General features: G+C 46.3%; 1 protein-coding gene across 1 annotated transcript; it reads left to right on the top strand.

Annotated features, from left to right (window-relative positions):
- The first annotated feature begins 9,496 nt into the window (after positions 1-9,496).
- On the top strand, positions 9,497-10,585 carry LOC133925805 (ethylene-responsive transcription factor ERF020-like). The gene has a single exon (XM_062371554.1). It carries the CDS (start codon positions 9,552-9,554, stop codon positions 10,251-10,253), a length of 702 nt encoding a protein of 233 aa, XP_062227538.1. The 5' UTR covers positions 9,497-9,551; the 3' UTR covers positions 10,254-10,585.
- Positions 10,586-11,903: the final 1,318 nt, after the last annotated feature.

Genomic DNA, 11,903 nt, shown 5'->3' with positions numbered 1-11,903 from the left:
TGGGAGTCCTGATCCTAGTTGAGTATGTTGAGAGGAGGCTTATCTTCCCTACAAATACAGAGGCAGATGTGGCCCAACTGTATCTTTCGAATTATGCACATATTGCAATGACTGTTGGTGCTACTATCTTGTTTCATCTACTTTGATCTACACATGTCGGCAGCGACTGTTGGTGCATAACAACCAAAACTAGTGTGCCGTGGTTTTCTGTTGAACTTTTTCTTTACACTGCCTTATACGAAACAACTAATGCGTAGGGAGTGAATCGCTTAAGACCTCAATTCAAAATGAAATGCAATTATTAGTGAACATGTTTGGTGATGAAATTGTAGAGGTTCTTCGTATGGTGAGAAATAGTAGCCTTTGCAAGTTGCAACTATCTGAGGCAATTTGGCGTGAAACGTCATGGCGAAGCTATGCAGGAATGGCATCTCTATTTTCTCAGCTGACAGTTGACACAGCCAATTCGAATGGCACCTTCCTCTTTCTTGAGAAATACTAGCAGGAGAGCTGGTAATTTCATTGCACAGAAGAAAAAGAATGCACATGAAAGGTCAAAGGCACACTGTTGATCATGAACAGAGATTTGTGCTTGTGAGTTGGAACCGTGGATTGAATTGAACAGCATCATCATTCCTTCAGAGTTCACACCAGCTTGTCATGAGCGCGTCAGACCAACATGACGCTCCGGTTCAAAGTCAGACAAGGCTCGTGCTTATGGAGGCGAATCAAAAGCTCTTTTTTCCCTCCCCGGGGATCCGGATCCTGATGCTACGTCAATGTTACGGTAACTTCATCGCTGACGTGTGAGTTTGATTCCACACGTTAGCGACGACACGCGATATCAGGGGATCCTCGTCCCCCGGTAGGTGTTAGGGGTTGTAAAATCAAAAGCTCTCACAGAAAAGAAGAAAGTGCAACAAGTTCTGAAAGAACAGGAACCTTGCTCATTGCAAGAAGCTTCCTGCCCATCATCTCCGTGTCTGTCTCCCGCGCGCAATGCATTCCGGCTCCACCACTGACGATGGGCCGAAAGATACTGATACGAAGATATACTATTCGCGTTGTCTATTTCCTCATCTCTTTGACGAAACGGACGCGAACAAAATGGAAGAGAAAAAAGAAAGATTAAAAGACAGGACTCATGCATCCATGATTGCCTCGTTGGTCAGGCACTTACACAACATGATAGAGGTTAGCGTGTTAAACTGCGTGAGAGTGAACCACGATGAGATGCAACCAGGGTGCTGATCCTGATTTGATAGTCTGTTGGCTAGATGCGTGCCTGCTTTGTTCAGAGCGTTATGCTGACTCGTGCATGACACGCCAGTATTACCAGCCGTCAGGTGGACATGCATGTTGCTACATGTAGCAAGATGGGAGGAAGATCCGAAGATGAAGCAGAGGAGTAGTACTGTAATCGTATTTGAACACAAGCTTAATAGAGGACGAAGCAGAGGAGTGCTAGGAAGTGGATGCAAGGACAGTAGGTTCCGATTCATACATGTTACACATGTAATCCCGGCACCGGTTATGGTGCCTGATTTTTATCCACCTGATTCCGCGGTACCGGTCCTCCCACAGATCATGCGCCTACTGTACTGGGCGCTCGAATATCCTCCCTATCCCTATTTCTGTAAGTTAGATATGGAAGAATATGTCTGGCTTGGTCTATATATGTAACATGTACGTCTCAGATCAATATATCGTGTGAATTATTTCTGCTTTTGTGATATCAGACATTGTCTCTCCTGTGGCCACACCCTTCCGCAAATCATAGGCACTCATCGTTAAACCGGTGCTACCCCCACCGCCCCCCTCGATGGCGACGCTATAGATAGAGAAGAAGCCGATGTCACCCGTCGCGGGCAAGAGGGCACCGCGCGCTCACCATCGCCGAGGCTGCCCTCCACACGCAAGTGGTCACTGTCACCAACATCCGTTCCTTCATTCCCGTCGTCCTCGACCGTCACTCATTGAGCTACTCCAAGTGGCACGGTCTTCTCCTCGTCACATTGGGCAAGTATGCCCTCTCCGATCACATCCTCTCCGGCGGTGCGCACCTCGATGTCTCAGCTTGGGTTTAGATGGAGTGCACCATTCTCTCCTAGTTCTATGACACCATCTCCGCCGAGCTCTGCGAGATCATGATGACCCCCATCTCCATCACATGCATTGTCTGGATGAGCCTCGAGCACCAGTTCATCATCAATAAGGAGACGCGCGTGTTGTACCTCAACACCGAGTTTCGCAACTTTGTGCAAGGCAACCTCTCCATCTCTAACTATTTCCTTAAGCTAAAGAGCATGGCTGACGCCCTCGGTGACCTCGTTGAGTTAGTTTATGACTGCACTCTTGTTATGTCCATCCTGCACGATCTGAATGAGAAAATTTCTTATATGGTGGCACTGCTGAATCGACATAAGTCATTCCCCCCTTCATCAAGGCACGTTCTAATCTTCTCCTTGAGGAGATCATGATGACTTCGTGGACAGGCTCCTTGTCCACGGCCCTCATCGCCACCGTCTCATCCGGCAACAGTTGGTCCATGGGTTCCAGCAGCGACGACATCAACACTGGGAACAACTCATCTTCTGGTTCCAACAACGGCGATAACCGCAACAACAATTATGACAACAAGCATCGCCGTGGTGGTTGTAACACCAACAGTGGTGGTAGCGGTCTGCAATTAGCAGCCAAGGCGGTGGCGACGATAATCCCCATAGCGACAACGGTGAGCAGACGGGCTGGTTTGACCTTTTATGGCCTTTCTGTGAAGGATCTTCATACCTAGAATGTGATCACTAGGTGCAATAGTTCTGGGGAGCTTTATCCTTTCTTGCCACCAATCACTCATCCTCATGCCCTCACTGTCAGTACCTCCCGCACCACACTGTGCATCGATGTCTTGGACATCTTGGTCATAAGGCACGCTCTCAGCTAGCTAGCTCTAGTGCTATTACCTGTAATAAAAATACCTTAGAGTCCATTTTCCATGCATGTCAACTCAGTCACCATGTGCGTTTGTTGTTCAGTTCATCTAGCTTTAGAGCTGTCAAGAATTTTGATATAGTTCCTTATGACCTTTGAATCTCTCCTGATGCAAGTGTGTCCAGTTAAAAATATTGCTTGGTCATTCTTGATGATTGCTCACATTTTGTGGACTTTTCCTTTGTGCCTCAAGTTCGATACACTCCCCACTCTCTCTCACCTTTTCTCTTTTGTTGCTACCCAGTTATGCACCACCATTAAGAGCATCTAGTCCAATAACATGCATGAGTTTGACAACGCCATTGTGCTCAACTTCTTCCTCTCACACAGCGTTGCACTCCACATGTTGTGTCCATACACCTCTCAACAAAATGACAATGCCTAACACATCATCCGTAGCACCAACAATATCATACGCTCTCTTATATTTCAGGCTAGTCTCCCCCCTCTCCTACTGGGTTTGAAGCCCTTCACACCACCACATATCTTCTGAATCACCACTCCACAAAAACTCTAAATTTTTCCATGCCACTCCACATAAGCTTACTCCTCGCTCCACCATGGGCGTCTTTCTTGGCTACTCTCTGAGCACAAGGGCTATCGGTGCCTTGATCTCTCTTCTAATCAGATCATCATGTCTCATCATGTCACATTCGATGAGTCATCATTCCCGTTTGCTGAGATAACACGACTTCCCTCGACTAATGACTTCAATTTTTTGTCGGAGTTTGAGTCTGTGACGGTGCCCATCGAACCATCTCGATTTGTTTTAGGTGTATGTTCTGGTGTTGCTACACATGTGCCAAAGTCAGGCCACCCAGTGCTACTCCTGGTGTAATTATCGTGGCTCCCCATGTCGCACCTGCGCCAGCGCCCATAGGCATGTCCCTGGAGCTGCCCGCTTCGTGCCTGACGTGCACCTACGGGGGTGCTTATCAGGGCTTCTCCCACGGCGCTGGCCGCGTTGCCCCTACCCTCGGGTGTGGCCCCCGGATCATTCATTACTAGCCGATGTGGTGCCCATCCCGATGGTTGATAAGTCCCATGGCATGGTTACACGTGGGAAGCACAATTTTTGGCAATCTGTACAACACATGAATCTTCATGTTGTTGCTTTGTCTCCTATGCTAAAGACTTATCATTTTGCACTCACCGATCCCAATTGGCGCAACGCCATAGAAGAGGAGTACACCATCCCCTTGGTCAACCATCCCTCTGAAAGTCTTTGATGTCGACTAGAGGGGGGTGAATAGTCGTTTCTGAAATTTAAAACTTAGCAGTGGATTAGACAGTGTCTGGAGACTCCGGCTCAATCCGGATACTCTGGGTTCCAGAGTATCCGAGTTCACCCAGATTATCCGGACTATACATGAACTCGAAATCAAAATAAATTTAAGTAAATCTACTGAAGTCTACGAGTTACCACTGTATCTCTAAGATGGATATGTTCTTCTCAACAATAATCCAACACTCAAATACTTGCAAGCAACAATATTGAGGCAAATCCTTAAATAGCAATTTGAACGAATAACTTGCAGAAAATTAAATGGAGACAAGATTTATTTCTAAAGTTTGGCCACCTCACAAATAAGTACCTACATCTCCGTTGAGGAGCTCACAAAGAGCCGGGTCTTTTTTAACCCTATCCTCACCCAAGCAACCACAAAGATCGAGTTAGGATTCTTACTCAATTCGAGGGTGATACAAACTCCCCGTGGCACTCCACAACGATTGGGTGCTCTACGGGTAACCTCTTGCCGTCTAGAAGCATAAAGCTTCAAGAGAAAAAGATTGCAAATTGCAGCTTGGCAAGAACTCAAAATGCTCAAAGATTTTCTTGTTGCTCTCTTGCTCCAAATCTCACTCCCCAAATCAAACTCACAAATCTTAGCAAAGATTAGGCAATAGAGGGGTTTGGGAGGCCTATAGAATGCTCTAGAGAGTGTGTATGTACTGGTGGTTCAGCAAGCAATAAATGAGAGGGGGTGAAAAGATATTTATGCTTTTCTCCCAAAAACTAGTCGTTACTGTGCTATTCAAACAAACTCAGAGTATCCGGGTTCACCCAGAGTCTCCGGGTAGCACAGAAACTCACGTACTTAGCCTATCAGAACTAGCCGTTATACTGACCCGGAGTCTCCTGGTAACACTTTGAGAAAAACCAGCTAGAACACTAGTTCAGAGGATGCCTGGAAGATCCGGAAGCATTAGGACTCGGAGACTCCAGACCAACTCGAAGACTCCGGCTAAAAGCATAGGCTAACCGAGAGCCTTTCTCGAAGTCTCACTCGAAGACTCCGAGACTTAACAGCATCTGAAGTATCCGAACTAACTCGGAGACTCTGGGCTTAAAATTAAAGCGAAACCGAGAGCTCTTCTCGGAGTCTCACTCGGAGGCTCCGGAACATTTGCACAGTCCGGAGTATCCGGGCTATCCCGGAGACTCCGGGCTCAAAATTAAAGTCAAATCGAGAGCTCTTCACGGAGTCTCACTCGGAGACTCCGGAACACCTAACAGAGTCCGAAGTTTCCGGATCAACCCGGAGACTCCAGAACCAGACAACTCTGCCATATTTTCCCGGTGTTCGTGAGTGATGGTGTCTCTCAAAAATTGGTTTTCACAAAATACTTTGAGCACTGAGACACTACCAAAATTACAAAAAAACACCCTTTTTAATAGTACGACATTCCTAAAATTCAAATTCAAAATAAAACTGAGTTGAACTCTATGAGTTTCTTCATGTTGCTTCTCCTTTCTTTTTGAGGGACATTGACTTCTTTTAACCTTTTTCAACGGGACTAAAATCTATTCATACACTTGATAAACTCATTAGTCCCTTAATCGTTTATCATCAATTAGCCAAAACCCACAAGGGGCCTAGATGCACTTTCACCCTCCAATGCCAATATCGTCACTGGCAAGTGGATTTTTTTGGCACAAGCTCAACTTGGATGGAACTCTTGATCTATACAAGGCTCATTGGGTCCTTCATGGTTTTACATAGCGCCCTAGAGTTGATTTTGATGAGACTTTCAATCATGTTGTGAAGCTTGCCCATACATCAGCTAGATGTTAAGAATGTATTCCTCTATGGCACCTTGTCCAAGACAATCTATTGCTCACAGTCGATCGGTTTTGTGGACTCCTCACTCCCCGATTTCGTGTGCCACCTCAACAAATATTTGTAAGGACATAAACAGGCACCCTGAGCTTGCTACAGCTGCTTTGCCTCCTACTGATTATCTCTTAGATTTGTTGAAGCCAAGTCAGACACATCTCTTTTTGTCTATCATCAGAATGGTGACATTGTCTACTTGCTTCTTTACGATGACATTGTTCTAACGGTCTAAAGTTGTGCTTCATCGGACGTCTCTACACTTCAATGGGAATTCTCTATGAAGGATCTTGGTCAATTGCATCACTTCTTGTGTTTGTCCGTGCATCACTGAGCTGGCAGCTTGTTCCTCTCCCAGTGTCAGTTCTTGGACAGTTTGGAGCGTGCCAACATGACCGACTACAGTAGTCGACACACACTCTAAGGTCTCCTTGACTTCTGGTGCCCCTATGCGTGATCCAACACAGTACTGCAATCTCGTTGGTCCCGTGCAGCACCTCACCTTCACTCGTCCGGATATTGCCTATGTTGTGCGGTAAGTTTGCTTCCATATGCACGATTCTTGGAAGCCACACCTTGTTGTGAGGCGCATCCTTTGGTATTTTCACGACACACTCAACCACGACATCCAGCTTCATCGTGCTCTACCAACAGATCTTGTTGTCTACTTTGACGCTGATTGGACGGGTTGTATGGACATGCGCATGTCTACCTATGGCTACGTCATGTTTCTTGGTGACAATATTGTCTCTTGGTTTTCGAAGCGGTAACACACAGTCTCCCGCTCCAGTGTGGAGGCTGAGTACCGAGCTGTCGCTAACGCCATCGTCATGGCATGCTGGCTGAGCCACCTGCTCCAAGAGCTTCACCATTCTCTACGTCGAGCCACTATTGTTTACTGTAACAACGTCAGTGTGTTTTATCTTTCAATGCACCCGGTGCAACACCAACACATTGAGATCAACCTTCGCTTTGTCCGGGAATGGGTTGGTCTTGGTGATGTTCGTATGCTCCATGTTTCGACGATGTCCCTATATGCGAACATCTTAACCAAAGAGTTGCCTACTTTGGTCTTCACTTAGTTTCGGTGCAGCCTAAACATTCGCATCACCGATGATTCGACCGCAGGGGCATGCTGGACAGATACTCATGGCGTCTAATTTTCCTCCGCCTGGACTCGACAGTATAGGTCTTCCCACGGATCACATGCCTACTATACTGGCCACTGAATACCCTCCTTTTGATCCCTATTTTTATAAATCAAATATAGAAGGATATGTCCGGCTTGCCTATATACGTAACATGTACGCCTCAGATTAATTTATCGCGTGTATTATTTCTGCCTTCAGTACATACATGGACATGGCGGATCATCTATAGATGCGTGCTTTTCTTAACGTACGTAGTCAAGGCATCGATTGGTAAACAACCCGTCGGCAAACTACCCCAAATGAGCAGGAATATTGTATTCTATCAAGGAGTAACTATCGTCGGCAGGCACGTACGTCTGGCAGCTCAGTTTGAGTGCCATACCATGAAGCACCGTACACCTGCTGCTTATTAGTATTGGCCAATGGCCATGCTCATTAGCTAGCAGCTTAGCATAGCTAGATAAATACTATTATGCACAGTAACGCGGTTTTCAGTCGGAGGCCGCCCACCCAATCCAGGATTTGGATCCTGACTTCACACCATTTGAAGTCACGAGGTACTGTAGTGTGATTTTAAACATGTATGAGACATTGGATTTGCAACAGACGTATCAGATTCAATGATACAGCAATTTTACAAACAGTGAACATGAGCAGTATTTTAATGAATAATAAATCTATATAGTATTTAAAGTTAAAGATAGTATTTTTCACTACAACACTAGACACATTTTACTGTTATCTTCTACTCAACCAAAAATCCAAGTCCCCCAATTCAACCCAACCACCTAGCTCTGTCTTCCTTTCCTTCGCTGCAAGTTGCAATCCAGTGCAGCTAGCTAGCTCCAGCTAGCGATCGAGCTGCCTCTGCCGCGACCGAGCGCGCGCACACGGCTTCGTACGCACACCGAGCGCGCACACCGCCGTGCTGACGCCGTACGCCGCCGCGGCGCCCCCCTAGGCCCCCAACCGATCTCCTGTCGCCGTCTGATCGCGTACGTCCCCACGCACGCGCGCTGCGACCAGAAAGTCCGCGAAGCTGCCCAGCCAAATAAACAAACGAAGCCTCCGACGCTCTCACACTTGTTAGAGTATCTCTAACTATATTCTCGTTATTTTGTTTTTTTATTCTTTTTTCTGTTTCATTTTTTTATTTTTAACAAATTTTTTTAAGAGATTTATAAAGAAAAAGGAGAGAATCTCGTTCTAAAAGAAATGACCTGTGAAATCTCTTCATAACGAAAATCTTAAAGTGAAATCGTTAAAATGCTGAAAAAAATAAAAATTTATTTGTAAAAAGATTATAAACCTAACAAGAAACGGTTAGAGATGGTCTTGCGCCTTCTAGTTGCAGCAGCATATCACCGATCTCTGCCGTTGTCGCGTGTGTGTGAAGCTGCGAAGTGTTCATGGGCCGAACGAACCGAACAGCGGCCTCGTGTCGCCGTGGGAAAAAAAGTTGCCACGGACATGTGGCCTTCCTGCATATGTACGTAGATCTAGTGCGCAGTCAACTCGTCGGCAGGTTTAACATCCAGCTGGAAATTAGCACACGATTACACATGCAGGGTTAGGTTCAGTTCAGCCATAGGACCAACCGAATTGGATGTCAAACCTGATTGAGCTCTGAATGAAAATTTCACTCTGAAGCCACATGCCAATACCTGCCCGAAATGTCGACTTGTAGCACTACAACCTATAGTATATAATCAGCATGAGTCGTCAGGAGTCACAGGGTCAGGGAGCATCTGTTCCAAGCGACAGGTAGCAAGGTGTAGGTGACACTTTGATCAAGTCTCCGAACTCGGTCAGCCAGGCAAGTGTTACAGCTGTGCAACCGTAGAACATCACACTAAATCCTGGCCAAATCTACCAATTTTACTTTTATATTGCACACTTGGGTAAGCTTCAAGGATGCTACAACTGCAAACGTCGTCTAAGCTGATACCGTCGCGCAGGAATGCACGATGCAGGATGCAGGATGCTTCCTCTCTTCCCTTTTGAAACTCGCTCTGCATCACTGGCAGCTGTACGGCTGACTCCAGATTGGGTGCTCTTCATAGTCTGAGACTATTTGTCATCACAGTATCGTTGTGATGTGAACATGAAAGCTATTCAAGTGTTCAACTACTAAACAATTCATAAACTAATGCATATGCCACTCAGTGCAGTTGTAACATGCATCATATAAATGTCGCACCAGAGTATCAAGCAAAGAAGCAGCACATCACTGAGCTGGTGGCACACAGGCACACGTACAACCTTGCGTTGCAAACCATCGCCGTCGCATCAGATGAACCAAGCTTCGTTTGCCAAGAAGCCGGAGGAAGCTAAGGCAGCCATGGTCAAGGCGGCGGCGAGCATTGACAACGCAGCGGCGACGAAGCACGGCGTCAAGAGGACGTACAAGGGCGTGCGGATGCGGAGCTGGGGCTCGTGGGTGTCGGAGGTCCGGGCGCCGGGCCAGAAGACGCGGATATGGCTCGGCTCCCACTCCACCGCCGAGGCCGCGGCGCGCGCGTACGACGCCGCGCTGCTCTGCCTCAAGGGGTCCGCAGCCGCCGCCGACCTCAACTTCCCCGTGCGCCTCCCGTTCGACCTCCCCGCCGCCGCCATGTCACCCAAGTCAATCCAGCGCGTCGCCGCCGCGGCCGCGGCCGCCGCCAGCGCCGGCACGGCCTTCGCGGCCTGCGTCGAAAATGACAATGCCTGCAGCGACGACACTCCGGCGTGGAGCAGCTCGCCCAGCGATGCCTCAGCGGTGAGCTCCCCGGAGTCGACGGTCAGCAGTGAGACTGAGGCAGCCCACGACAGCGGCGACGTGGACTACAGCTTGCTAGCCGACATCGACGCGTTCTTCCAGTCGCCCAAGTGCATGGAGTACGCCATGATGGACCCCTGCAGCGCTTTCTTTGCGCCGGCGCCGATGGCCATGGACGACGGCGGCTGCTGGGAGGAGGGTGACATTGCGCTCTGGAGCTTCTCTACTCTGTGACTGAAATGGCGTCAAAGAAGTGGAAGCAATTTAGTAACTGACTAATCGGTGATAAGTGGTCAAAACTGGTCATGGATGGCACGATAAGTATAGTAAATTTCACATATATGATAATTTAGTTCGATGTAAACATTTGTAATAAGCTAATTAAGCATTGTAGGGGGAGTTCTCATGCCGCTACATGTTTTCATGTAGCCTACATGGAGTTGACCTCCTTACAATTGCTTGTTTATGTGTAAAAGCAGCTTTGCAAGTGTAATTGCACCAAGGAATTACTATTTTAAAACGTGCCTTTTTAAAATAATAATTCCAAGAGCTCTAGCTTTCGCTTAAGAACCATATGGGCGTCCGGATTTAGCTCGGGCGAGCAGCTGTGCCGACCGAGCAAGCGCTAAAGGCTAATAGAGTATGAAACTTACTCAAAACCTGTGCTGCTAGTCCAATATGAACAGCAATACATAAAGGTTGCTTGTAGTCGTCATGTGACAGCTAGTCATCTAACCTAAACAAAATCAGTGGCCTGTAAGCAAAATCACCAGTCACCGATTACTCATCGCATCTGATCTTCATTGCTAATCTGAAGTATGTCTGCTTCTCTAACAGCTAGTCATCTAACGTAAACAAAATCAGTGGCCTGTAAACAAAATCACCAGTTACCGATTAGATGCGCAACTCCTTAAATAACTATTCTACATGCGGTCAGGCGCCGCCCGTCCGACCAAACTGGAATCCAACATGCCGCTTGGCTTGATCCATTTTCTAAAAAAAACATACCGCTTGGCTTGATCCCGCCGCGTCTCGATCCTTCCGGACTCACCGATGGGTGCTGAAACATACCTTTTCCGTTTTTTATTATAACTTACTGTTTTTTAATGCATAATCATTCGGGCGGACCCACCGATTCGCGATGGATTGGTATTTTCTGGTTTTTTGTTACAGTTTACGGTTTATAATTATTGCAATTCTGGTTTTATTGATTCCAAAAAATTTACATTTCGGGTGAAAAGTTTCTGGTTTATGTTTCAAAGGATTCTGGTTTTTAATTGTAATGAGTTCTCACACTCACCTGTTTCGTACACCCATGTTACAACCGTAAGAAATTAATAGCTTAACCGGAAGTTCATTTATACTTTACTGGATGGGGGTAATATTTATTTGCTGATCTTTTTATTATTTTATTATTTTATTTATGATATTAATTATTATTCTTGTTACATTACATTATTCTTCCGGTTTTAAATAATTGTTAAAGCTGATTTTGAAATATATCTATTTAATTCTCTATTATACCTTTTACCTTTTAATGTTTCATTCAATTTGATTTTTTTTGGTAATGGCGCCTGTTAGAACTGATACGTGGGCCCTAACCATGTTTTGGTTGTTATGTCGAGAAATCTCTGCTGGTGTCGTTATCCCCTTGCATTTTCCATCCGTCGCATCTGTGTTCTCCTAGATAACGATTCACGTTTCCTCGTTGATTTTTTCCTCATCATCTGACATGTTATACTTAGTAGATCCGTCAACATCAAGATCATTACGCTCCATCTGTTCAATTAGAGAAGGGATTTGTTCCCTTTTGTCTGCCTCATCGGTGGTTCAGACGGATAATCCGATAAATGTAGACCATCCGGATCGACATCCATATTATAC

This window comes from Phragmites australis, chromosome 8, assembly GCF_958298935.1.
Source record: "Phragmites australis chromosome 8, lpPhrAust1.1, whole genome shotgun sequence".
Lineage (NCBI taxonomy): Eukaryota > Viridiplantae > Streptophyta > Magnoliopsida > Poales > Poaceae > Phragmites > Phragmites australis.
The sequence above is the reverse complement of the archived record's forward strand: the minus strand, read 5'-3'. Positions and strand labels throughout refer to the sequence as shown.